Source organism: Rattus norvegicus, chromosome X (genome assembly GCF_021556685.1).
Source record: "Rattus norvegicus strain SHRSP/BbbUtx chromosome X, alternate assembly SHRSP_T2T, whole genome shotgun sequence".
NCBI classification, from domain to species: Eukaryota; Metazoa; Chordata; class Mammalia; order Rodentia; family Muridae; genus Rattus; species Rattus norvegicus.
In genome coordinates this window covers 74,769,004-74,791,655 of record NC_141554.1, presented here as the reverse complement: position 1 = coordinate 74,791,655, position 22,652 = coordinate 74,769,004, and the positions used below count along the sequence as shown (strand labels likewise).

The following is a 22,652-nucleotide window of genomic DNA, read 5'->3' as shown; positions in this document are numbered from 1 at the left end:
GAATTTTCAAATGCACTGATTACAAAAGAAACACATTGCATTTCACTCAAGAGTATTTTCTGATTTACTAAGTTCTCACAAAAAACAAAAAACAAAAAACAAAAAAAAAACAGAATGACATTTTTCAAACTAGGTGTCTCCAGAGCTCTGAAATAAAGAAGTCAGCAACCTAAGGCAGGCGCAACGTCTCAGCCTAAACCGATGTCTAAAGCTGCAGTGAAGTGCAATTCATGTTAGCTGTCCGCTTGGTGGGGGTGATAATTGATAGGAGCATATCAAATATTTGTTCTAGAAATTACCAATCGCTTTATCAGCTAAGATTAAAATTAACATAGTCCATCAGCTGGAAACCTACATAAGGTTAATCCATAGTGTTGGCAGAATTTATGAAGTTATGCACTTAAAACTAGTGCCTTTTTAACATTAGGTGGTGCTGAAAAGCCTTCTCCCTCCCTGGATGAGCAGTCAAACAGACAGCTACGCTGCGCATACACTCCACGCATTAGCATGCGCGTGGGGCTCAGAGCAACAGGTGGGAGTTTCAGAAGCATTCTGGTTTCTCCCCACTCCTCACCCCTGCAGCGCGGTTGCGTAAGGTGGCTTGTAACAAGACAACTGCATTTATAAATTTAATTGTAAATTATTACCAAAAACTTTAATTAACCCAACCTGGTGTTCAAATTCATTATTTGGAAACACAGAATGCTAAAAGCCACCTTTCCACTTCGGCAAGTTTTCTTTCGATCAGTCCATTTCCCAAACAAACCAGCTTTGTCCTTCTGACTTTTTTTTTTAAAGGAGGTGGGGTGGGGAGGAATAAAAGAAAAGGAAGTAAGGAAGAAAAAAAAGATAGACAACTAGGATTGGGGAAAAGGGGGAAAGGAATTTGGGGAGGAAGTGGGAACAAGAGGGGCAGGATGTTCCAATTATTAATTTGCAATATTTTAACAGCCTTTCTTCCACTGTAAAGGGGTGAGGAAGATGAAGGGAGGAAGGTTAAATAAGAATTTTAAATGCCAGTATTACAGGGTAACATTTGGATGAAATTCTTCTCCACTTACAAGCCACAAAGGACTTAGAAGAGCAGCGTTTTCAATGGCACCTGCATCATATAGGCGTCTTGAGCCAAATCACAGGCACTCTGCTTGTCACTAGCAGGCAAGCCTCAGATTTGAAGGAATGTTATTGATTCCCACATAAGATCATGATGGAGCCCATTGTTATTAAAGATGATCTAACTCAGCAGAAAGGCTCCACACAATGCTCTCGTTCTTGCTTTACCCCCAGATTTAGAATAGATTATGCCAAAAGCCTGCTCCTACTCTAGTCTGAGGCAAGTCATGCCAACAGTTTTTCTCAGTTTCATAGGACTATTTTGTGAAGATAGCTCAATGAAGAGTTGAAGACTTGGCAAAAGGTACAGGTTTTCATAACTAATGCTTAAATGTGTTCTAGCAAACACCTACCTTGGCTTCTTCCAAGCGACCCAGGGCTTTGAGCAGGTTCCCCAGGTCACTGCGAACACAGTACAAATCCTAGAAACCCAGAGACAGTATTATTAATCTGCTTCCTCATCAAAAATATCCCAACATCACATTTATACACATAGCTCTATCATTTTAATGTCAATTAAAAGCAGCACTTGGCAAACTTAAGCATAGCCCCACAACTCCTCATCTTTCTATTTTCCAGAAAACTGAACCTGAACGTACAAACATTATTTACAGAATTGATTCCTCTTCTTAGTATGAATACTATCTTTAGCTGCTCAGATATAGATGTGTTTTGCTATCAGCTGCTGCTCCAGTTCTGGCTGAGAAATCTGTATGTACTGTCTAACATACTTTCAAATGCATTTGGCCTCATCAGTTTTCAAACACAAGACTACAAGACCTTTCTAGAGCCTCTCTCCTCTCCAAACACCACCCTTTTGGAAAAAGAAAGATTGAATATGTATTCAACTGTCTTATTCAAGGTTATGATGAATCACTCCTGTATCAAGGACCAAAAATTTTCCACAGTCAGGGGGAAAAACAGTGCTCCACTTAGCAAGTGATTACCTGTCAACAAACCAACCCTTTCGCTCTCAGGCTTATTTAGAAACCTTGACTTCATTTCATGCCTAGGCAGAGGGATTACCATCCAACCACAGCCTCAATCCTGCCACCTGCCACTAAATTACTCATTAGTATTAAGTGCCATCAGAGCCGAGTGGGTGAATAATGAAAAGCGGGTGACTCTGCCTTTTATTAGCAGCTCAATTGTGTTGCTAGTCCTGTGACTTACCAGTCCGTTCAACAGTATGACACGCTCAACAGACAGTAAACTTAATTTTTTTTATTTGCAAAGTCTGCTTTTGTCAGTGGAATTTTTTTGTTAGTCAACAACAAGCAGAGAGGATGGCAATATAAAGCACGTTTACCATTCCGAACTGTCATGTGAGTGAAAGAACCTTAAGTTAAATCCTACAAAGAACTCTCATGTATAGTAAGTACTCTCCCAGCAACTGTATAATGGGTTACAGAATCAGTTAGCTTTACTGATAAGCTGTGGGGTTGGGGATTTAGCTCAGCGGTAGAGCGCTTGCCTAGCAAGCACAAGGCCCTGGGTTCAGTCCCCAGCTCCAAAAAAAAAAAAAAATACTGATAAGCTGTTTCCATGCTGTACATTGTCAATTACTAGATGAACCAAGAAGTTTGCCAATAAGGGAATGGCTGGCTAAACCGGGACAATTCCATGATCCACCTTCATTAGTGCTGTCCCTCAGGCAGTGACTGATGCTTTGGAAAGAGTAGGCCTATCATCTCGCAACCTTAAGCACAGGTTGATATCAATCCACAAAGCATCAATGTGCCAGGTACAGTAGCATGCACCTGCAATCCCAGCACTTGGGAAACTGAGGCAGGAATCATGAGTTCAAGCCCCTATCTACACTCCAAGTGTTATCATACTGAGTTCCAAGACAGCCTGCACTACAGAATCAGACTCTAAATAGGTGAGTAAATGAATGAATGAATAAAATAAGCAAAGAATTCACAGGCACTATTAATCTTATTACAGACTATTCAGCTTCTGTGACACCTATTTGTATTCTGAAAAATAATGAATTTCATAATCTTGCTATCTACTTTGTGTAGGTTTCCTCCTTTGAACCTTAAAGGTAACCCTGTGTTTGTCAGGCTATGTTTAAATATCCAATCTAGTGTATTTATACAAGCTCCTTCTACTCCTTAGTGGGTGATAAGCATCTTTAGATTTTCACCAATTTTGTATGGCTGAAATTTCTATTTCTGAGCCATAAATTTCAGAATCACCACAATAACTAAATGACTAGTAGCTCTATTTTTTTAAAGACGTATTTATACATTTTTATATATATGAGTACACTGTAGCTTTGAGTACACTATAGTAGCTATCTTCAGACATACTAGAAGAGGGCATCAGATCTCATTACAGATGGTTGTGAGCCACCATGTGGATGCTGGGAATTGAACTCAGGACCTCTGGAAGAGCAGTCGGTGCTCTTAATCACTGAGCCAACTCTCTAGCCCCTTGGCTATATTTTTAAAAGATTTTTTTATTATGAATATGGGGTGTGCACGTCACTGTAGGTACTCTTGGAGGCTATAGGTACTGGATTCTCCTGGAGCTCAAATTACAAGTGGCTCTGAGCCACCTGACATGGATGCTGGGATAAGAACTTGGATCCTCTGGAGGAGTGGTATGTGCTCTTAACCGCTGAGCCATCTCTCTCAGTCCCATCTATGTATTTTTACCTACTGTTATATAATTTACCAGTTAGTTTCTATAAACTCTTAGACGGATGATTATCTATATTTAGTTTTATCATCCTCATCCATCACAACATACTACAACAAAAATAGATTATCTTATGGACTAGCAATGTAGGTCAATTGGTAGAAAAATTATTAACTCACAGGTCAAAGGCCCTATGTTGTCTCTCCAGAGCTCTAAAAAGATGAAACTATAAATAACTTCATGGTTACAGTGAAATACTAAGTCCACTTTAGGACTTAGAAAAAGGCAGAACAAATATTAAGTAGAAGCCAGGGTGGCTGAGAGCAGAGCTCCGTGGCAGAACAGTTGCCTGGTATGCAAGGCCCTAAGTTTGATCCCTAATCTCAAATACAAACAAAACAACTAACTCTCTTTCAGCTGGCATTCACTTGTCAATAATCCCAGCACTTGGGCAGTAAGAGCAGGATAATCAAAAGTTCAGTCATTCTCAGTTATATAATCAGTTCAAGGCCAGCTTACACTAAGTGAAAATCAGTCTCAAACAGCAAACCAGTACCGGCGAGATGACTCAGTGGTTAAGAACACATGCTGCTCTTCCAGGGCACTCAGTTCAATTCTTAGCAGCCGTATCAGGCAGCTGTAAATTGCCTATAATTCCAGGTCCAAGTCATCTGACACCTTCTAGCCTCCAAGAACACTACAGTCATACATACATACACATAGCAGTATTTTAAAAACCAAAATATAGCAAACATAACCATAAAAGCCAAATCTAGACATGCATTCATGTGCATATATGTAATAAATAATGTCAATATAATACAATAAAGTTACAATTCTCAAAAGAAAATCCATTCAGAACCCTGCAGCAGATTCAGCTTTATCTGTCAAATCAAAATAGTATCTGCTAAGAGAATCACTTTGCTTAAACCTGGCTCGTTCTGCCCATCCCTAGTTACTAACTTTCATAAAAACCTTGATTTATAATATACCTAATAGCAAGGAAAAAATTAAACAACATTCAAAGGAGAGATTTAGGCTGGGCCTTCATAGCCTTAACAAAGGAACAGGGTATCAAAAACAAGGAAAAAATATGATAAAGGTAAAGAACCAGAAATAAGGTGTTCTTGTATCCCTCCCTAATATAACAACTGCTTCCCGATTTGCTCTTAACGCTTCACCTCTAGACCCCCTTAACATCCCTCTACATACGTACACATTGAGGAAAACCAGGCCGATAAAAACCTACAGTGCTTCTCAACTGCCTCTCAAATTAAATTCAAACTCCACAGCCTCTATTCTTTTGAAATCTTCCAATTGACTCTGCTCTACTACACTCACTTCTTGTTACTACTTGACTTAGCACTTGAGCCTGGTGAGTCTACTTGCTGTTTACCTTCCTACAGAATGCTTAGGTTCTTAGCGGCCTCTCAAGAGAACCTTCTGATTAATACTCTCCAACAATAATCACCCAAGGAGCTTACATCTTTTTTTTTCTCCTTTATGGGTCAGGTCTGTCTCACATGATAACCCCTCCCGAACACATTCCCCTACCCAGTTCCTCACCAAGCTTTCTACACAACAATCAGCACTTGAATATTTAAATGTGACCCTCGCCAAACAACCTTAACAAAAAGCAGAGTGGAGAGAAGTAGGAATGAAAGGTTTTCTCATCATTCAGCTAGCTAGGACTCTCACAGCAACAAAACCAACAGGACAGTAATACAGGGTGGGATGTACGCTCTCAGCACAGTGTATCTACTACCATCAAAGCAGCTTCTCAACAGCTTAGCAATGGCAATTCAGGCTTCCAGCCATCATACAAAGGAGAATTGTATGCATAATTTGTAAATGAATTGGCAAGTATGGGCAATTCTAAGAGAACACCAGAAGAACCAGCACCTTAATATGACAAGCTAAAGTTTCAGCCATAGAACATTACAGAAGACAGATCCAAAAATAAAAAATATCAAACAGCTCTAACTTCTATAATCAAGTCAGGAACGAACTTTCACATTGGTGCATCTATAAACTTAAAAGAAAAGCACTGCTGAAAACCAGTAAAATGAGCCTGATACTTTAATTTTTCACTGCTACCAAACCAAAATAACCTGAGTTTAACTAATTTTCAGACTGCAAACAGTACCAACGATTCTAGCCCATGGCTAGAGTAGCAATGCATACAACAGAAAGAATGCACTGTAAGGAACAGACTCAAAACACAGGCAGCACTGAATTGACAACAGGCATTTGACAGGAAGTTTCATCTAGTTAGGATTAGATATCCTAAAAATGTAAAACACAACCACTGTGGTGTACTTAGGTGAGATCCAGACAATTCATACAGCCCTTCATTCTTATTGTTCAGAATGGAAAAATAAAGAAGCATCTCTCCCTACAAGAGAGACACCAGTGCAAACAAGAAATTGTTTAGTACTATCTTGCTTCTTTGGAATTACATGACACTAAGTTTCATTAATAGGTAAGATATTTAATAATATAAACTATATATAGCATATATTTAGAAAGTAGCATGGCAGGGTTGGGGATTTAGCTCAGTGGTAGAGCGCTTGCCTAGCAAACGCAAGGCCCTGGGTTCGGTCCCCAGCTCCGGAAAAAAAGAAAAAGAAAAAAAAAAAAAGAAAGAAAGCAGCATGGCTTTGTCTCTCACTTTAATTTTCCCTTCTCAATAGAATCCTGCACTATATTGTCAGCAAAGTTAAAACTGCTCTATTACACAGACAAGCAAGTAAAAACCTGAGCCAGGGTCCTGGGGAATCTAGCTCAGATGGAAAAGTACTTATCTAATGTGCAATGAAGTCCGGGTTCTATCTGCAGTAAACTGGGCATGGTGGTATACTATATAGCACCATCTCAGTACTGGGCAAGCAGGGGCAGGAAAATAAGTTTTTCAAGGTCATCCTCAGCTATTTAGTAAGTTGGAGGCCAAATGACGTACATAAGATCCCCTCTCAAAATAAATTAACTGAGTAAAATTAACCAAGATTACAACTATGGAGGCAAGAGAGCAAAGCTGAAGTTTGCACAGTCAACGAGTAAAGGACTGATGAAACCCTGATTACTAAAGGAAAAGAATGTACTATCCTGTGACAACTGGGCACACAAGAAAAAGACTTGTACCTTAGGAAGAAGCAAGTCCAAGCCCCACACGGAGGACATTCAAGGTTAGCAGTCTAAAACTAAAAATTACAAATACACTCTAATTTCAAATATACACTGAATATTTGAAAGAACACACAAATTACTTTCACTGTCTCCAAGTCTATGCAATTTGTCACTAGAAAAAAGCAATGAATAAAAAGCACTTTTTATATATGAATTCACAAACAAAAGCACCATGTAGTTGAACTAAGGTAGCCATTAAAAGGAGCACTTGCCCTGACTCAGTCTATACATATCAAAGAACATCTATAAAGTTAAAAGAGCCATTCCAGAGTGATTTTTACCTTTTTGAAATAAAAATAGGATTTTTTTATTTTTCAAAATTAACTTTAAAAATAATTGCTAAAAAGATATTCAGATAAAAAATGATCATCTGGGGGCTGGGGATTTAGCTCAGTGGTAGAGCGCTTGCCTAGGAAGCGCAACGCCCTGGGTTCGGTCCCCAGCTCCGAAAAAAAGAACCAAAAAAAAAAAAAAAATGATCATCTGGAAAACTACTAAAATAAGCTTCAGTTTCCTAAACTATAAAATTGGAGTCAAGACTCAGGCTTCTTATGTCTAATGTTTTCCAGGCTGGGCTCAATGGCTGCCTTGGGGCAAAGAAGGCTTTTTTTTTTTTAAGCTTTTTAGCTTTCATTTTTCATTCATGTCCAAATTTGCTTTGATAATTCAACTTCAAATTTCAACATCCACTTCACCACTGCTAACTAGCTATGTGATCTCAAAGTTACATAACCCAAAGTCTACTAGGGTTTTTATTATTGGCAAAACTAGAAATAATGCCATCTTCACCAAAGGATCATGCTAAAACTCACTGAGGCCTTTTTCTGAAGCAGTAGTATCTGAGCCTGTAGAAGACTTTTGAGAATGGCAGTTGTACCAGTTAATCATTAAGCACTTCCAGGGTGATTCCACACTCCATGTCAACTTGAGACCTCAAGTTTATGCTGCCAAGACCCATCCCTGTGCCTACCACTTACCTCTTAAAAGCTTACAGACACTCTCCCTTCAGTACATCAACAGTTTCCGGGGCAAGTTTTACATCCCTGTAGCATTTTAAATTTAATTTTTTTGTTTCATACACTATATTTTGATCTTTCACAGACTCTAATACTTGTTCTCCGAAAACGCATGCGACTTTAGATTTAAGAAGAATTAAAGAACTAATTCAAAATCTGGTCTAGATCTGCAATTACCCAATTCTACTACTTATAAATATATTGAGGTGGATGTATTGAGAACATTTTGTAGTCTAGATTTCTTTTTTTTTTTTTTTTTTTTTTGGAGCTGGGGACCAAACCCAGGGCCCAAGCGCTCTACCACTGAGCCAAATCCCCAACCCAACCCCGGTAGTCTAGATTTCATGTCACTAATATCTAGTACCTTCAAAAAATTTTTAGGGGTTGGGGATTTAGCTCAGCGGTAGAGCGCTTGCCTAGGAAGCGCAAGGCCCTGGGTTCAGTCCCCAGCTCCGAAAAAAAGAAAAAAGAAAAAAAAAATTTATATTACAGATTAAGACCTTTAACCCATCATTCCTTAAAAAATCAATTAACTGCTATAAATACTCAAAGTTCATCAAAACAGCACCCAAGCACACAAAAATGTGTCTTAAGCTATAATTAGCATTACAAAAAAATTGATGGAATTTTTTTATAAAGATAACTTTTATGCTTTTTAACTTCCTAAATGGGATGGATTTTTTTTTTATGTCATGCAGACCAAGTCAAAGCAATTTCATCATTTCAAGTACATAAACATCTCTCTCAACTCTTGACTATCATGAAAAAAACTATTATCTGAAATATCAAATGATGCTTGTTTGTTTTCTGGATTGCTGTGAAAGGAAAACTAAGAAATGTTTACTTACAGGATTGTACTGAAGAGCAGAGACGTATGCTTGCACTGCTCCCTCCATGTCACCTGCTGCTACCAAGGCTGCTGCCAGGTTAATATAACCATCAATGAAATCAGGCTTGAGCCGCAAAGCATGTCGATAATGCTCAATTGCTTCCTGTAATTGCCCTCTTTCCTTGTATACATTTCCCAAATTCGAATAGGCTTCTGCTAGAAGGGGATTCTGTTTAATTGCCAAGGTGCTAAAGTGAGCAGATCTGGAAAAGTAGAAAGTGTTGGTGCATGGATATGCGTGTTAGAGAAAAGGAGGCATGGTCATATGCAACTTAACAGTTCCTGAACATCCTGTACTATGAAACATTATCCTTTAACTAGCACACAAGAGAAAAGTTTGAAAACTAAAACTTTCCTTAGGTGAGAGTATCAAGATTTCATATAAGAAATCTGATTCTTATGTAAGAAAATTCTTATTAGAATCTATTACCAAACTGCCATTGTATAACATGATTATTAAGATTAAAAAAAAAGTGCATGTCTCGTTTTCCATTTGTTGGCAAGATTTAAAGACACAGATCTATAAATGCCTAAGTATGCCAAAATGATAATTTATTAAAAGATCCACAGCACAAATTCTTCTTTTGATTAATTCAATTAATTAGCTAAAAGCAATAACAATTTAATGAGGGCTATTTCCAATCTGCTACATATGCCCCTCCTACCAGAGTCCCTCAAACTGACGGGTCTGGATGCTCAGATGTACACTAAGAATAATTACCTGAAAAGAATATAACCCAAGTGATAGAATCTGGGAGAAAAGACCCTAGTCATACAGATAATATGCTCGCCCCAGCAAAATGGGGAGGGGGTGGGAGGGTGAGGAGAACTAGCAGCTAGGCATGCCAAACGTGAGCAAAAGAGCCTGTGTGCATTGGTGGCTCAGATGAAACCCAGCATTGAAAATCTGTGAAGTTCAAATATTTAATTATCGTTTTTTTAAACTCAGCACCAAGAGGCAGGTTACCCCGACATCTCCTACCTGTCCAGCCTTCGACACTGGAAATGTATAGATGAAAGTAATAAAAGAACACCAGTATTGTCAGGCTCTTGTCTCCAGAGCTGCATGCAGTGTCTCTCAGCTGCCTCAAAGTCTCCTGCCTGATATTCCCGATGTGCCAACTCAGCTAACCCTTGGAAGGAAAGCATACGTTTCGTTGGTTCTGGAGAATCATCAAAACATTTGAGGGAAGGAGGGGGAAACAAAAAGTTAGAAATGCAAACCAAAAAAATGGAAAAATATGGTAAATTAAACTTAAAAGATGAAAATGCTTGAAACTATGTAAAGCACTAGAGTGTTGTGCAAATTATTTAAAACCCCAGTCTACAGAATTGATCTTTCAAATTTGCCCATTATTAATGCTCCCGTTTCTAAACCCCATAGTAATATTTACTTCCAAATGAGATTCCTTTCTTGCATTGTATACTTTTAATCATAAATCATAGGTAGAGTCACTAAAGTCAGTAAACTAAGTTAGGATACTGACACAAAACATTAAACATGAAATCTGCAAAAGTTACAAGAATTTATTGTCAGAATAAGTCAGTGCTAACAATACTTCATCTCACATTTCAAGCTGGACTGTATTCTAACACTCTCTCAGTGTGGGTGGGGACACCAGGTGTCTCTTTAACTCTTTATATTCCCGACCGTGAGTTTTACAGCTTCCTTTTTTGAAAGAGCCAGCCTAAGGGAAACCGGCTGAGAGTCAAAGAGCTACTTTTAAAGCAGCTGATAAACAAGATGAGTTAGCAGTCAAGGGCTAAAGCATTAATTGGGTTCGCCAAACATTTTAAACAAAGATCCAAATGTTGTTCCTCTACTGGAGAGGACTCAGAAGGAGACCAAATTAGCTAAATCCCACCCACGTTGCCTTACATTTTCTGCTGTGTTCATGGCTCTTACTGAAGGATTAAGACATTGAAAACAACTCTATTCAATAACCAGGGCAACGATCTACAATTGGGAATAGCTTTAAAATGCTGCAATATAAAACGCGGGATAAAATATAACATAATAAATAAAAAAATGCTTCTGTTCTGAGGGGCTTGGTTTAGTTAATATAATAAAAGCCAAAATTCAGGTGCATGCCTAAGGCTCAACTGTAAACATTTATCTTCGCAGTAAGACATAATTAGGAATTCAAGGATAACACTCTAGTCTATATGGTTAGAATGGGAAACCACAGACCTAGTACTTAATTTTAACCAAGGTCATGGAGACAAGCTCAAACTTGAGCCACACTCTCCCATACCAGGGCAATTTCCTAACAGAATGCACAGCTAAACACAAAAAAAACAAAAGACCAGAAAGATTTGTGTCCAAATCTGAAGTTGAAGCTAGATCAACTAGAAAACTACATTTTAGACAAGAACGTAGCACTTTCTAGCTCCTAAATTTAGCACATTACCTGTCACTTTTCAAAGTCGCTTATCTGCTCTTCTAATACTGGAAATGACCGTTTCTTCAAATAAAGTTAACAATCGGAAAAGGCAAGCTCTTACAAAAACCTAACACAGAATCTTAAATTTTTGAAAATCACTCTGGGAAAACGGGAGGGTGGAGATCGGACTATTATTGATCCCATCCCCGTCAATTACGGATCAGATACTATTTTAGAGTCATCTATTTATCGCACAATGTTCAAAATCGACAACTAAAATCTAGACAGTGCGAAACAATAAAAACAATAACCTCTGGGGAACCTTAGAGCCGCAGTCTGGTTCCCCACGCCCTCCCGCCCCAAATAGCCTCAATCTGGAAAGGCAGTTGAAGGACACTCCTACAATTTGGTTGTTTTCTTATTTTCTGTAGCAAAGGCTTGGAGATGAATCGTCGAAAAGGGGCAACCGCTTTGCACTTGTGCAGCTACACTCCAGGTGCTTTACAAACTCTTCAAGCAAGGATGGAAACTTAAAAAAAATGCACACCCTATGAATAAAGAGCTACTATGCTAAAGAATAGGGATGAAAACCCAGAGGCTGCGGCGGAGGAATACATTGAAAAAGTAACACAAAGAAGAGAATTAGGAGGGCGGGCAGGGTGGTCAACGCAAAGCAACGCACTGAGGTGGTTTCTTCCCCGAGGATAAGAAACAACCGTCGGGCTGGCGTGCTCACAGAGGAAGGGTGTGGTTGCAACAAGAGGGGGGGGGGGACGGGGTAGGAAACTCGGGACTGGGGCAGCGGGTGCAATTGGGAGATAGCTAAGAGAACCCCTGGAATTTTCCAACCTAAATCGGGGCCGCTCAACCAAGAACACCAGAAGAGAAGGCGCTGCCCCGGCGGGGTGCGGGCTCAAGTAGCTCTTCTTGAAGCTACTTGGAAGCACAGAGAGGAGCTTTCGCTAGTCATTACCTGATGCAAAGTGAAGCTAAGATTACACCGAAATAGCATCCCCGCCCTAGACTGGCAGAGGGGAACCAAATGCAGCCAAAGGAGAGGGGCTTTGGGGAGGAGGTGGAAGTACACGGGAGGGAGCGACGAGTTGAAATTGTGGGAGAAAGCAGTTGCGATGGAGACAGAGCAGGGATTCCAATGCAGCCCGTTCCAAGACATACTAAGCGCGCACGTGTGCTATAGAGTCGTCCCGAGAGAGACGCCTAGAACGCTGACGGGATAAAGCAACAACAAAAAGCCCCAAAGCAAGCAAAATCCAAGCAAGCAACTAAGAATGCTTAACGGAACAGACGGCAGCACCAAACCCGATCAGACAGCAGTAGAACTCAAGAGAGCTCAGTAATGCTACTGATGTAATGGGGATGGTTAGAAGGGAGTGATGAGAGATACAAGTCGGCGCCAGACCCCAAAGGGACGTCTGCCAAAGTAGAATGGGACACTGGTACCTGTGCTGTCGGCCACGTTGCCCACGGAAGACGCCATCTGGAGCTTCTTGAGATAGAACAAGGGGATAATTGACTTCTACTGCCGCCACTACTAACAAGAATGTTTCTAGAGGTAGCAGAAAAAGGGCAGCAGCCAAATCAGTGTTTTGGAAGGCTTAGGGGGTGGCAGAATATACTGAACTCGAATCTTAAGAACTCTTGTTAGACATCTACCTCGCACTGTCTTGAAATGGCGGCGACGGCTCCTCGACCGAAACAACACAGGCCGGAACTACTTTCTGTTACAATCAAGTGCCCCGCGGAGGTAGCGCGTAACAAGACTACCGACAAAATGACTGTAATCAAAGTCACTTGCTCTTACGTAACCTTCCGCCCAAGGTTCATTGCGACAAACATGACTATAGAGAGCGCATGCGACAACACCGTCTCGGCAACTCCGGGTTAAGGGCACCCTGTGGGGCAAGAGCCTGTAAGTTTTTAAGAGCAAGGCGGAAGGGCAAAAAATGCCCGTCGATTACATTTTTTTTTTTTTTTTTGGCAAGCGCTAAAGTAGGAGACTACTACCTGGTCAAGGATGTCGATGTTATTTGGAATGTCAGAGCGTCTAGAAAAGTTTAATTAACTACATTCGAAAGAAAATGGGTAGTTTACATGGCCAACGTGTTAGTTCTAAGCAAATAAATGCGAATATTTGCGTTTCAGAGACAGAGCCGTTCAAAACGATGGTGGAGCCGGTTGCGATTTGAATGCTTTTTGATTCAGACTCCACCCATGAATTTAAGTACTTTGATGAGAAAAACCGATACTCTCCATGAACTGAGTGAACCCAAAAGTGTTCGACATATAGCCCGAAAATTCAAAATCATTTGTGAGATTCGGGAGAATAACCGGGTAAATGCTCAATTATTCAGGGACCGGCTAAGAGTTTGCATGCCAAAAGCAACCACAGAAATGTTAAAGAGGATTCGTTCTCCTCAAAATTCCTGATTCTGAATTGTGATTTTGTTTCCCCAGAATCGTTAAGGTATGTGAGTGCTGCTAAGCGTAAGGCAACTCAACAATGCTAAATGTGTTACTTTGCTTTCTGCCTAAAACACACATCTACATTGAATTTCAAATAGCCTTCCTTTGGCAAAACAGCTCTTAGGATTCTCTTGTGGTTTCAAGTCCACCGTTAGGACATTTTTGTCATATTGTTATTAATTTACATCTCCTGCCTTGTTCCTAGAAAATTTTACAATAGCTCATCACATCACTAAGTGATTATTACAAACCACTGGGGACTACAGTTAGATCTCTTAGAGCCTTTCTGTTTCAAAACTCTTTGATCTAGGGAAAATTAATGAGCTTGTGGAAAAATTTCTGCTGTCTAGCCCCTTGGTGAAATAAGAAATAAGAAACAAGTCCTCAAAAGCTGCTTCAATTTCTTGAAATCACCAAACAACCGATGAACTACGGATTATGAATGCAGAGAAAGTAGATAATATTGTTAATTTCTTCTGCTCCCACAGAATCACAACTTCTAGTAAAAACGAAAGTTCACCATACAAACTCTCCTGGACATTGATTGGCCTTATCTTTTCATTTGCTATACCTGGCAAGCCCCTCACCCACCAAGTGCTCCCGCCTTTGGTGAATTCCCTCAGTTTTTCCACATTAAGAGCAGGTGTCTCCGATTCTACTAGCAGATGTTTAGGCCTTCTTGATTAGTGCATGACAGTTAATTAGGAAAACTCGTTCAATGTCAGGTCAGGCTCCCAGTCCGACAGCTTTGACGCATACAACACTGGTCTGAGTCCCTCATCTGAAAGAGAAGTCTCCTGCTGCTTTGAAAGACTTGATAGTGAGGCTCACATAGTGCAGGAAGAAAGCCTCCAATAATAGTACCTTCCAGCATACCTTCTTCAGCCAATAAATTAACACTTACTAAAATCTCTTTATTCAAGGTACTGTGGCAAACATAAAATAAAAAAGACAAAATCTTTGCCCTCGAGGAATTTCAAGTCTGCTTAGGTAGACCCAAAATGTTGCTTAAGAATAATACAGAGGATTATTTTAATGGAGACCACTGGACTCTATTGTCTGGAAAGGGAACTTCAGACTAGAGGGGGTCTGACCATGGCATAGACTGGGCATTGCGGAGAGCCTGGTGCTTTTGTGCTCCTTTTAATTTTTAACTTCTAGTTACTCCTGTTTTCTTTTCCTTTTTTATGCAGCAATTTGAAATGTGGAGTCCTTAGTAAAACACACCAACTGCTTCCCTTCTGATTCCAAACTCTGCTACCCTAATACCATTTACTGTGTAATAGTTTCCCATTCCTTGTAGCATCCCCCAGAAACCCGTTCATTTAAAGCGCACTTTTTGCAACAATGCCATGAGCGCTGGAGATGTGCACCCAGTTGCAAACAGTGGAAGATTGTCCCAAAGGAGAAATGAAGCTGAACAAAGTACATTGACACAGCAGCCCCAGGCTCTCCAGATGCGTGGGGATAATATTCTAAAGCCTCTTGGATTCGGTAACCAGTCACAATAAAGAAAACTGGTCTTGAAACCTCTCAGAAAGAAAGAAAAAAATCTTCCAAAAATATTTTAATATATTTATTAGTTAGGTGGGGGAGAGGGGCGGCAAGTGTGCCACAGTGTGCATGTGACCATATGCGTGTGGAAGTCAAAGGAAAACTTTGTGGAATTCTCTCCACACGTGGGGGTTGAAGGCAGGCCACTAGGCTTGCACAGCAAGCTCCTTTGCCAGCTGAACCATCTCACTGGCCTCCCCCATTTTTTTAACTTGGAATAACATTAAAGAAAGTCAAACTGGTCTGTGGTAGTATAACCAACATAGCCAGTAAACTTGGGAAATGAGAGTTTCCAATTTGGCGGCTGCGGGGAAGAAAACCGTGGCCAGCTGGAAAAACAACAGGGAAACCGGGAGGAAAAAACAACACAGCTGTAACTTCTAAAGCCTTATAGATACATTAGGAAAGGTAACTTTCTGCAAAACAAAAGCGGAAAGGCCTGGGGAAGGCACCCTCCTGAGCTCAGCCCAGGGGGGAGTACTTTTCCTTTCAGGCGCCAGTAGTCTTTAAAGCTGTGAGAAAAATAAAAGATGTCAGGGCTCAAAGGCCAGTTAGGTCTTCCCTCTTCAATTTATCACTTGTTTTCTTGATCTATAACCTCTATGATAAGGCGCATAAAAATGAAGGCAAAACAGCACCTGATCTTGGTCCTTTGGGCCTGGAATCCCAGCACTTCCGAGGTTCAGGTGATCCTCCTGTCTCCACCTAGGGCTACATAAATGAGTTCCAGATTAGGCTGGATTTCAATGTGGGATCCTTTTCAAAAAGAGAACAAAACAAAAAGTGAGAAATCAAGACCTTGACTAGTCCTTCCAATCCAAGTCTACCATGTAATCTTGTCCAAAAAAAGATGTTCACAGTCTACAGCCTGAAACTGTTTACAAAGGGGCGGGGGGAGGGGGACTAAATCCACTGAGAGCTCGGGATCTCAAAATAGAGACTTGAGTCTTCCCCTTAAGGATTATGTGCCTGTGGTACTATTTTCTGTGCTTATGGATAAGAGGCTATTGTCTGCTCAGTTCGTCTCTTCCTGGTTCTTCTCAAGTGGGAGCAAGCTCTTCCCTCAAAAAGAGAATCATGGTATATTTATTTGCAACAAGAATTGTACTGCAGAGCCCTGAAGTGAGTCATGCTGGCCCACTAATCTACCTCCCACTACCTCCAATGCAGAATGGCAAATCCAAAGGAGCTCTGAGGGCTCTCCAGCCCAAAGTCTGTATGTTTGAAAGTAGGTGTTAACCTTTTAATTTTGAGCCTGCTCTCTTCCTGTGATTTCAGTGGAGAGGGGTGATCATATGACACTTCCTGAGGGGCTGAAACTTGTAGAGAAAAGAATAGACGTGGGGACAAATGGCACTAGAAGACAGAGGACAATAGCACAGATGCTAGATAGTTCTTTTGTTATTGTTCTTTCTGGGTGGCTCTGATGAATATTAGTTTTTAAGCTTGAGCTTTAGTGTCCATGGTAAGCACTTCACAGTAGAATGGAACGCTCAAATGGCAGATTTGGTTTTTATGAACAACCAGATGTAGGACAATTGGTTAATCTAATTGAACATTCAACAAGGGGCTCTAGAAATAGGGCTTTTTGTTATTCAAGATCTACTTTGTCTGAATGTAAAATTCCTCTGTTGAATTGACCGATGCAATATCACCGTTCATTTGCATTCTATCAACATATCCTAATAGACTTATTTCCGAAACTACCTCACCAAAGTGAAGGATTTTCTAGCACTGCTGAAAGATTATGGGGGGGGGGGGAACCCCTGTACCTTTCACTTTACGATTTTAAAAAAAGAGATTGAAGCAGAGGTAACAAACTTTCCGTGCTCTAGAAACCTTTTGCTGCTATACCTATTTCAGTTTTATCTGGGAAATTTTAATCGATGTCTCGAGGAACACATTGCTTTGATATGGTTTCGGCTCTTTTTTTCCTGAGACCTGTTCCCTCTGTGTAGCCTGGAACTCACTCTGTAGACCAGGCTAGCCTCCAACTCCAACTACCTCTGTCTCCCAAGCGCTGGCAATAAAGTTATGTGCCACCATACCCAGCTGGCTGTTTTGGCTCTTTACGGAGGAAAGTCTTACGATATTAGAAGTATGAACTATCATTCAGGAATATGCAGAACAAATGATACAGATCACTATATTCTCCTTTATTCACCCTCCTGGTCCTTTCCTCCTCCACCATGATATTTTTTAATTTGTTGAAAGCACATTTCATGGGTATCCAACCAGAAGTTGAATAAAAAATTTAAACGAAACATTGTCTCTTTTAGGTAGCCATATTTATTTATGTATTTTGAGACAGTGTTTCTCTATGTAGTCCTGGCTGTTTAAGAACTTGCTATGTAGCCCTGACTTGCCTCAAACTCAAAGAGATCCTCCCGGTACTGACATTAAAAACTTGTGCAACCACACCAGGCTATAGCCTCTTTTTGTTTTGTTGGGGAGTTGTTTGTTTGTTTATTTGAGACAGGGTTTCTCTGTGTAGCACTGGCTGTTCTAGAACTAGCTCTGTAGATCAGGCTGGCCTAGAACTGTAGATTTTTATCTGCCTACCTCTGCCTCCTGAGTGTTTTTAATATACAGAGCCTAGGCAGGTAGTGGTGGTGCACACTTTTGATCCCAGCACTCAAGAGGCAGAGGCAAGTGGATCTCTGAGTTCGAGACCAGCCAGCCCGGGTTACTGAGTGAGTTCTAGGACAACTAGAGCTACACAGAGGAACCCTGTCTTGAAAAAACAAAAATTAATTAACTAAATTGAATTTAAAAAATAAACAGAATGTTAGTACATACTTGTAATCCTAGTACTTAGGAGGCAGAGGCAGGAGGATCAGGAAATCAAGGTCTTTATCTATGAAAAGCCAGCCTGAGCTACACAGACAGATCCAGTCTCAAAAATAAATAACATGCTTTGAAAAGTTGAATTTTGCTGTACTTTCATTTTCATCTATGTTTTGTGCATTTTTAAAAATAGCTCTACATTTTAAAATCTTGCCAATATGATAAGAAGTATCAGTGATTCCAGAGTTAAAGGACAGAGGCAGTAAGTTAATTGCAAGTTCAAGGCCAGCCTAGCCTTCTAGTGAGTTACAGGCCAGCCCTGGTACACTGCAAGATATTGTCTCAAAAGATATAAATGTATGCCAACAAAATAGCAAATGCTGCTTTTTCTGCTGTTAAACTGAAACAAATGAGCCCAAGGCAGAAAAACAACATGAATTACCTCCCAAGAAACCTGAGATAGCTCTACAGACTGAGGCAATGATGGAGGGGGATTCCAGACTAGCCTGAGCTATGGTGCATGCCTTTAATCCCAACACACAGAAGGTAAAAGCAGGCTCTGAGAGTTCAAGGGTAACTAACCTGGTCTATATAGCAAGTTTCAGGCAAGCCTGGGCTACACAATGAGAGTATTTCAAAAGGGGGCTGGGGAGTAACGGTGGCATTGAAGAAGTGGCTCAGTGGTTATGAGCATGTACTGCTTTTCCAGAGGTCTTGAGTTCAATTCCCAGCCCCCACATCAGGTAGCTCACAGCCATCTGTGTAGCTCCAGCCCCATGGGCTCCAACTCCTCCAGCCTTCATGAACACCTGCACACACATGCACACTTGCATACACAGAATATTTTAAATGTAAATGCATACGTAGATTAAAATTTTAAAAAATAGTTCCTGTTTTTTTTTTCTTTTTTCTGGAGCTGGGAACCGAACCCAGGGCCTTGCGCTTGCTAGGCAAGCGCTCTACCACTGAGCTAAATCCCCAACCAGTTCCTGTTTTTTTAAATTTATTTATCTATTTTAAATACGAATGTAGAAGAGGGCATACAGATGGTTGTGAACCACCATGTGGTTGCTGGGAATTGAACTCAGGACCTCTGGAAGAACAGCCAATGCTCTTAACTGCTGAGTCATCTCTCCAGCCCCCTCCTTTTTTTTTTTAAAGATTTATTTATTTATTATATATAAATACACTGTAGCTGTCTCCAGGTACACCAGAAGAGGGCATCGGATCTCTTTACAGATGGTTGTGAGCCACCGTGTGGTTGCTGGGAATTGAACTAATGACCTCTGGAAGAGCAGTTGGGTGCTCTTAAGCACTGAGCCATCTCTCCAGCCCCCCCCCTTTTTTTAAAGATTTATTCATTATATGTAAGTACACTGTAGCTGTCTTAAGACACACCAGAAGAGGGCATCAGATCTTATTACAGATGGTTGTGAGCCACCATGTGGTTGCTGGGATTTGAACTCAGAACCTCTGGAAGAGAAGTCTGTGCTCTTAAGCACTGAGCCATTTCTCCAGCCCCCCTTTTTTTTAATTTAGTAATTTGAGGTCATTTTTTCCCCCTGAATCAATCATCAGGAGGACAATCAGTTGTTATTTTCAAAAGCGCAGCCTTGCAATTTAGCACTTCGGGAGGCCTTGCCCAGAAATGGTTCTAGTTGCACAGCTTCAAAGCAAAATGTTTCCTTTTTCAGATGGAAAAAATAACTCTGCGATATTTCTTTCCATTCTTCTCCCCCTCCAATCCCTCCCACCCCTCACTCCCAAATCCCAACATAAAAGACTTCTAAGAGGCTAGCTTCCATGAAATGCGATTAAAAAATAATTAACAAAACAGTAACAACAAAAACCCACAACACAGTACTCTAGGTTCTGCTTTATTGTCCTGCAATCCTCTATGTGAGGACGAGCAGACGCTACAGCTGCACTGCCATTGCAGATTTTCCCAAAAGCTATTTAGTATTCCTAGCAATTAATTTGGATAGCCCTTAAGTGAAGAGTCTGAAACACACTCAGGTGGTCCTATTTACTAGCAACAAAAGGAATTTTCTACCAGAAGCCGACTTCTCTGTTCTTTGTTGTATAGTCTGTTATAGTACTTTAATTGTCCATCTGACAATACTGCCTCTTTTATGCTGTGGTCGGAAATTAATCCACTTACAAAATTAAGATTGAATAGCCAAACTTGAATTCTAGCTTTAAAACCGACTGTGAGTTTTACTTCCCCTATATTTACACTCTCCACACCTCAGCTAGGCGGAAAAGGAGTTGATTATATGCCTCTTGTGGTTAAACGCTGGTGATTTAAACAAAAATGTCCGGGTCTATCTTTGCTGTATTTCTAACTTTTAATTTTCAGAGTGTCTCGGGAATTTGGATGCTCCTTCTTTTGGTCTGATTGTCCAAGAACCAGCCCACAATCTTATCATCTCTTCAGAAAGGACCATGCAAACTTAAAAAAATAAAAATAAAATAATAAAAACAGAAAACATTAACCGTTTTTTAATTACTTTCTTAAGATTTAGTTGTATTTTTAATTCAACTGTGTGTGTGTGTGTGCACGCGCGCACGCGCGCGCGCACGCACGCGTGCACACATGTGGCTGTGCCATTTCTTAGAGCTGGTTTTACAGGTGCTTATGAGTCACTTTAGGCTACCGAGAATCGAACCTGGTTCCTCCAAACTCTAGTCCTCTCAAGAGTAGTTCTGTCTGTTAACTGCTGAGTGCTGAGTATCTTTCCACACCCAAAACAAAATCTTTTTTTTTTCAGGCAGTGTCTCACAGTGTAACCCTGGCTGTCCTAGAATTCACTATGCAGACCAGGCTGTCCCGGAACTCATAGTCATCAGCCTGCTTTGGCTTCCTGAGTATGTAAAGAGACTGATAGTCTCTATATAGCAAGGGAATTTGTAGATGACTTACAGTCTGTAGTCCAACTCCCCAACAATGGTCATCTGTGAATGGGATAGCCAAGGACCTAGTAGTTGCTCAGTCCCACTAGGCTAATTGTTTGAGCTGGTCTTCTGTAGAAGTAGATTCCAACAGATGTTCTGGCGAGTAAAATGCAAGCAGATAAAGGAGGGCAAATCTTCCTTCTTCGACTGTCCTCATATTGGCCTCCAGCAGAAGGTGTGGCCCAGATTAAAGGTGTGTACTACCACGCCTAAATCTGGGACTTATTTTGTCCCAGGCAGATCTTGAACTCAGAAATCTCCTAGCCTTAGTCTCCTGAGATTTATAGCCTCTATACCTCAAGATCTCCATGCCAAGATCCAGGTCAGAAACTGTCTTCCAGCCTCAAGATCAGGATCACAGGTGGGCCTTCCAATTCTGGATCGTAGTTCATTCCAGATATAGTCAAGTTGACAACCAGGAATAGCCATTACAGCTGGTTTAGCCATTCTAAATTACATCTACTTATTTCTTTATGAGGGCAGGGGGACACAAGCCACAGTATACTTGTGAAGGTCAGAGGACAACTTTGGGAAGTTAGTTATCTCCCTTCACCATGTGGATCGCAGGGAATCAAACTCAAGCTATGGGTTTAGCTGAAATAGCCTTTACTACCTAAGCCACTTTACCAGACCTTCTTTAAAGATTTTATTTATTTACTGTATGTATGTGAGTACACTGTCACTGTTTTCAGACACACCAGAAGAGGGCATCAGATCTCATTACAGATGGTTGTGAGCCACCATGTGGTTGCTGGGAATTGAACTCAGGACCTCTGGAAGAGCAGACAGTGCTCTTAACCACTGAGCCATCTCTCCAGCCCCCTTTACCAGACCTTCTTAACCTAATTTTGTTTGCTTGTATTTTGAGACAGGGTCTCACTGATTAGTCTTGGCTGGCTTGGAGCTCTCTATGTAGACCATGCTGGCCTCAAACACACAGAGATCTGCCTTACTCTGCCTTCTGAATGCTGGGATAAAAGGCGTGCACTACCACCCCTGACATCTTAACCCTTTTAAGTGTACAGTTCAGGTCTGAGAGATGGCTCAATTGGGTAAAAACAGTCCTCATGGGAATCCAATGACCAGAGTTGTACCCCAGAAACCACAGTTCGGGGAGAAAATTAATCTCACAAATTACCCTCTGACATATGCTGTCACCATGTTTCTCTTGCGGTACTGGCTGGTTTTGTGTGTCAACTTGACACAAGCTGGAGTTAACACAGAGAAAGGAGCCTCCCTTGAGGAAATGTCTCCATGAGATCCAGCTGTAAGGCATTTTCTCAACTAGTGATCAAGCAGGGAGGACCGAGACCATTGCGGGTGGAGCCATCCCTGGGCTGGTAGTCCTAGGTTCTATAAGACAGCAAGCTGAAGGACTGGAGAGATGGCTCTTAAGCACCAACTGCTCTTCCAGAGATCCTGAGTTCAGTTCCCAGCACCTACATGGTGGCTCACAACCATCTGTAATGGGATCTGATGCCCTCTTCTGATGTGTGTCTGAAGACAGTGTACTCATATACATAAAAAATAAATGAAAAGTTGTTGGGGATTTAGCTCAGTGGTAGAGTGCTTGCCTAGCAAACACAAGGCCCTGGGTTCAGTCCTCAGCTCCAAAAAAAAAAAAAAAAAAGAAAAGAA

At 40.8% G+C, this 22,652-nt stretch overlaps 1 protein-coding gene across 3 annotated transcripts in view; it reads right to left on the bottom strand.

Moving 5' to 3' along the window:
• Ogt (O-linked N-acetylglucosamine (GlcNAc) transferase) overlaps window positions 1-12,959 on the bottom strand; it is a 44,802-nt gene extending 31,843 nt beyond the window's left edge. Inside the window, exons 1-5 of one of the 3 annotated variants that reach the window (XM_087599187.1) lie at window positions 12,909-12,959; window positions 12,696-12,801; window positions 9,833-10,013; window positions 8,810-9,053; window positions 1,467-1,535 (exon numbers count right to left, since the gene is read on the bottom strand). In XM_087599187.1, the coding sequence (XP_087455313.1) occupies window positions 1,467-1,535; window positions 8,810-9,053; window positions 9,833-10,013; window positions 12,696-12,732 (531 nt within the window). In that variant the 5' untranslated portion in view covers window positions 12,733-12,801; window positions 12,909-12,959. Of the gene's footprint in view, window positions 1-1,466; window positions 1,536-8,809; window positions 9,054-9,832; window positions 10,014-12,695 lie in introns of all 3 variants that reach the window. The other 2 variants (NM_017107.3, NM_001398715.1) reach the window with 2 other exon arrangements.
• Between the last annotated feature and the right edge of the window lie 9,693 nt (window positions 12,960-22,652).